Source organism: Mya arenaria, chromosome 1 (genome assembly GCF_026914265.1).
Source record: "Mya arenaria isolate MELC-2E11 chromosome 1, ASM2691426v1".
NCBI lineage: Eukaryota > Metazoa > Mollusca > Bivalvia > Myida > Myidae > Mya > Mya arenaria.
The window spans coordinates 56,045,801-56,050,789 of NC_069122.1; the positions used below are offsets into that span (position 1 = coordinate 56,045,801).

Below are 4,989 nucleotides of genomic sequence, written 5' to 3' on the forward strand. Positions count from 1 at the left end.
AGTAAGGGAACATAAAGAGGTGGTGAGAGGGTGAATGGAATGGCCAGAGGAGGATCGTGAAGTAAGGGAACATAAAGAGGTGGTGAGAGGGTGAATGGGATGGCCAGAGAGGGATCGTGAAGTAAGGGAACATAAAGAGGTGGTGAGAGGGTGAATGGGATGGCCAGAGGAGGATCCTGAAGTAAGGGGACAAAGAGGCGGTGAGAGGGTAAATGGGATGGCCAGAGGAGGATCGTAAAGTAAGGGAACATAAAGAGGTGGTGAGAGGGTGAATGGGATGTTCAGAGAGGGATCATGAAGTAAGGGAACATAAAGAGGTGGTGAGAGGGTAATGGGATGGCCAGAGGAGGATCGTAAAGTAAGGGAACATAAAGAGGTGGTGAGAGGGTGAATGGAATGGCCAGAGGAGGATCGTGAAGTAAGGGAACATAAAGAGGTGGTGAGAGGTTAAATGGGATGACCAGAGGAGGATCGTGAAGTAAGGGAATATAGAGAGGCGGTGAGAGAGTAAATGGGATGGCCAGAGGTGGATCGTGAAAAAAGGGAACATAAAGAGGTGGTGAGAGAGTAAATGGGTTGGCCAGAGGAGGATCGTGAAGTCAGAGAACATAAAGAGGCGGTGAGAGAGTTAATGGGATGGCCAGAGGAGGATCGTGAAGTCAGAGAACATAAAGAGGCGGTGAGAGAGTTAATGGGATGGCCAGGGGAGGATCGTGAAGTAAGGGGACATAAAGGGGCGGTGTGAGAGTAAATGGGATGGCCAGAGGAGGCTCGTGAAGTCAGGGGATATAAAGAGGCGGTAAGAGATTTAATGGGATGGCCAGAGGAGGATCGTGAAGTAAGGGAATATAGAGAGGCGGTGAGAGAGTAAATGGGATGGCCAGAGGTGGATCGTGAAGTCAGAGAACATAAAGAGGTGGTGAGAAAGTAAATGGGAAGGCCAGAGGAGGATCGTGAAGTCAGAGAACATAAAGAGGCGGTGAGAGAGTTAATGGGATGGCCAGGGGAGGATCGTGAAGTAAGGGGACATAAAGGGGCGGTGTGAGAGTAAATGGGATGGCCAGAGGAGGCTCGTGAAGTCAGGGGATATAAAGAGGCGGTAAGAGATTTAATGGGATGACCAGAGGAGGATCGTGAAGTAAGGGAATATAGAGAGGCGGTGAGAGAGTAAATGGGATGGCCAGAGGTGGATCGTGAAAAAAAGGGAACATAAAGAGGTGGTGAGAGAGTAAATGGGTTGACCAGAAGATCGTGAAGTAAGGGGACATAAACAGGTGGTGAGAGAATTAATGAGATGGCCAGAAGATCGTGAAGAAAGGGAACATAAAGAGGCGGCGAGAGAGTTAATGAGATGGCCAGAGAAGGATCGTGAAGTAAGGGAACATAAAGGGGCTTTGAGATAGTAAATGGGATGGCCAGAGGATCGTAAAGTTAGGGGACATAGAGAGGTAAGGGAACATAAAGGGGCATTGAGATAGTAAATGGGATGGCCTTAAGAGGATCATGAAGTCAGGGAACATTAAGGGGCGGTGAAAGAGTAAATGGGATGACCAGTGAGGGATCGTCAAGTAAGGGAACATAAAGAGGCGGTGAAAGAGTAAATGGGATGACCAGTGAGGGATCGTCAAGTAAGGGAACTTAAAGAGGCGGTGAGAGGGTGAATGGGATGGCCAGAGAGGGATCGTGAAGTAAGGGAACATAAAGAGGCGGTGAGAGGGTGAATGGGATGGCCAGAGATGGATCGTGAAGTAAGGGAACATTAAGGGGCGGTGAAAGAGTAAATGGGATGGCCAGAGAGGGATCGTGAAGTAAGGGAACATAAAGAGGTGGTGAGAGGGTGAATGGGATGGCCAGAGAGGGATCGTGAAGTAAGGGAACATAAAGAGGTGGTGAGAGGGTGAATGGAATGGCCAGAGGAGGATCGTGAAGTAAGGGAACATAAAGAGGTGGTGAGAGGGTGAATGGGATGGCCAGAGAGGGATCGTGAAGTAAGGGAACATAAAGAGGTGGTGAGAGGGTGAATGGGATGGCCAGAGGAGGATCCTGAAGTAAGGGGACAAAGAGGCGGTGAGAGGATAAATGGGATGGCCAGAGGAGGATCGTAAAGTAAGGGAACATAAAGAGGTGGTGAGAGGGTGAATGGGATGGCCAGAGAGGGATCATGAAGTAAGGGAACATAAAGAGGTGGTGAGAGGGTAATGGGATGGCCAGAGGAGGATCGTAAAGTAAGGGAACATTAAAAAGGTGGTGAGAGGGTGAATGGAATGGCCAGAGGAGGATCGTGAAGTAAGGGAACATAAAGAGGTGGTTAGAGGTTAAATGGGATGACCAGAGGAGGATCGTGAAGTAAGGGAATATAGAGAGGCGGTGAGAGAGTAAATGGGATGGCCAGAGGTGGATCGTGAAAAAAGGGAACATAAAGAGGTGGTGAGAGAGTAAATGGGTTGGCCAGAGGAGGATCGTGAAGTCAGAGAACATAAAGAGGCGGTGAGAGAGTTAATGGGATGGCCAGAGGAGGATCGTGAAGTCAGAGAACATAAAGAGGCGGTGAGAGAGTTAATGGGATGGCCAGGGGAGGATCGTGAAGTAAGGGGACATAAAGGGGCGGTGTGAGAGTAAATGGGATGGCCAGAGGAGGCTCGTGAAGTCAGGGGATATAAAGAGGCGGTAAGAGATTTAATGGGATGGCCAGAGGAGGATCGTGAAGTAAGGGAATATAGAGAGGCGGTGAGAGAGTAAATGGGATGGCCAGAGGTGGATCGTGAAGTCAGAGAACATAAAGAGGTGGTGAGAGAGTAAATGGGAAGGCCAGAGGAGGATCGTGAAGTCAGAGAACATAAAGAGGCGGTGAGAGAGTTAATGGGATGGCCAGGGGAGGATCGTGAAGTAAGGGGACATAAAGGGGCGGTGTGAGAGTAAATGGGATGGCCAGAGGAGGATCGTGAAGTCAGGGGATATAAAGAGGCGGTAAGAGATTTAATGGGATGGCCAGAGGAGGATCGTGAAGTAAGGGAATATAGAGAGGCGGTGAGAGAGTAAATGGGATGGCCAGAGGTGGATCGTGAAAAAAAGGGAACATAAAGAGGTGGTGAGAGAGTAAATGGGTTGACCAGAAGATCGTGAAGTAAGGGGACATAAACAGGTGGTGAGAGAATTAATGAGATGGCCAGAAGATCGTGAAGAAAGGGAACATAAAGAGGCGGCGAGAGAGTTAATGAGATGGCCAGAGAAGGATCGTGAAGTAAGGGAACATAAAGGGGCTTTGAGAAAGTAAATGGGATGGCCAGAGGATCGTAAAGTTAGGGGACATAGAGAGGTAAGGGAACATAAAGGGGCATTGAGATAGTAAATGGGATGGCCTTAAGAGGATCATGAAGTCAGGGAACATTAAGGGGCGGTGAAAGAGTAAATGGGATGACCAGTGAGGGATCGTCAAGTAAGGGAACATAAAGAGGCGGTGAAAGAGTAAATGGGATGACCAGTGAGGGATCGTCAAGTAAGGGAACTTAAAGAGGCGGTGAGAGGGTGAATGGGATGGCCAGAGAGGGATCGTGAAGTAAGGGAACATAAAGAGGCGGTGAGAGGGTGAATGGGATGGCCAGAGATGGATCGTGAAGTAAGGGAACATTAAGGGGCGGTGAAAGAGTAAATGGGATGGCCAGAGAGGGATCGTGAAGTAAGGGAACATAAAGAGGTGGTGAGAGGGTGAATGGGATGGCCAGAGAGGGATCGTGAAGTAAGGGAACATAAAGAGGTGGTGAGAGGGTGAATGGAATGGCCAGAGGAGGATCGTGAAGTAAGGGAACATAAAGAGGTGGTGAGAGGGTGAATGGGATGGCCAGAGAGGGATCGTGAAGTAAGGGAACATAAAGAGGTGGTGAGAGGGTGAATGGGATGGCCAGAGGAGGATCCTGAAGTAAGGGGACAAAGAGGCGGTGAGAGGGTAAATGGGATGGCCAGAGGGGGATCGTAAAGTAAGGGAACATAAAGAGGTGGTGAGAGGGTGAATGGGATGGCCAGAGAGGGATCATGAAGTAAGGGAACATAAAGAGGTGGTGAGAGGGTAATGGGATGGCCAGAGGAGGATCGTAAAGTAAGGGAACATAAAGAGGTGGTGAGAGGGTGAATGGAATGGCCAGAGGAGGATCGTGAAGTAAGGGAACATAAAGAGGTGGTGAGAGGGTGAATGGGATGGCCAGAGATGGATCGTGAAGTAAGGGAACATTAAGGGGCGGTGAAAGAGTAAATGGGATGGCCAGAGAGGGATCGTGAAGTAAGGGAACATAAAGAGGTGGTGAGAGGGTGAATGGGATGGCCAGAGAGGGATCGTGAAGTAAGGGAACATAAAGAGGTGGTGAGAGGGTGAATGGAATGGCCAGAGGAGGATCGTGAAGTAAGGGAACATAAAGAGGTGGTGAGAGGGTGAATGGGATGGCCAGAGAGGGATCGTGAAGTAAGGGAACATAAAGAGGTGGTGAGAGGGTGAATGGGATGGCCAGAGGAGGATCCTGAAGTAAGGGGACAAAGAGGCGGTGAGAGGGTAAATGGGATGGCCAGAGGAGGATCGTAAAGTAAGGGAACATAAAGAGGTGGTGAGAGGGTGAATGGGATGGCCAGAGAGGGATCATGAAGTAAGGGAACATAAAGAGGTGGTGAGAGGGTAATGGGATGGCCAGAGGAGGATCGTAAAGTAAGGGAACATAAAGAGGTGGTGAGAGGGTGAATGGAATGGCCAGAGGAGGATCGTGAAGTAAGGGAACATAAAGAGGTGGTGAGAGGGTAAATGGGATGACCAGAGGAGGATCGTGAAGAAAGGGAACATAAAGAGGCGATAGGGAGTAAATGGGATGGCCAGATGGGGATGGTAAAATAAGGGAACATAAAGGGGCGGTGAGAGAGTAAATGGGATGGCCAGAGGAGGATCGTAAAGTAAGGGAACATAAAAAGGCGATAGGGAGTAAATGGGATGGCCAGAGGGGGGTGGTGAAA

At 49.5% G+C, this 4,989-nt stretch overlaps 1 protein-coding gene across 1 annotated transcript; it reads right to left on the reverse strand.

The window, feature by feature from the left end:
- Window positions 1-3,506: 3,506 nt before the first annotated feature.
- On the reverse strand, window positions 3,507-4,628 carry LOC128228102 (uncharacterized). The gene has a single exon (XM_052939212.1). The coding sequence runs from the start codon at window positions 4,626-4,628 to the stop codon at window positions 3,507-3,509; it is 1,122 nt and encodes a 373-aa protein (XP_052795172.1).
- Between the last annotated feature and the right edge of the window lie 361 nt (window positions 4,629-4,989).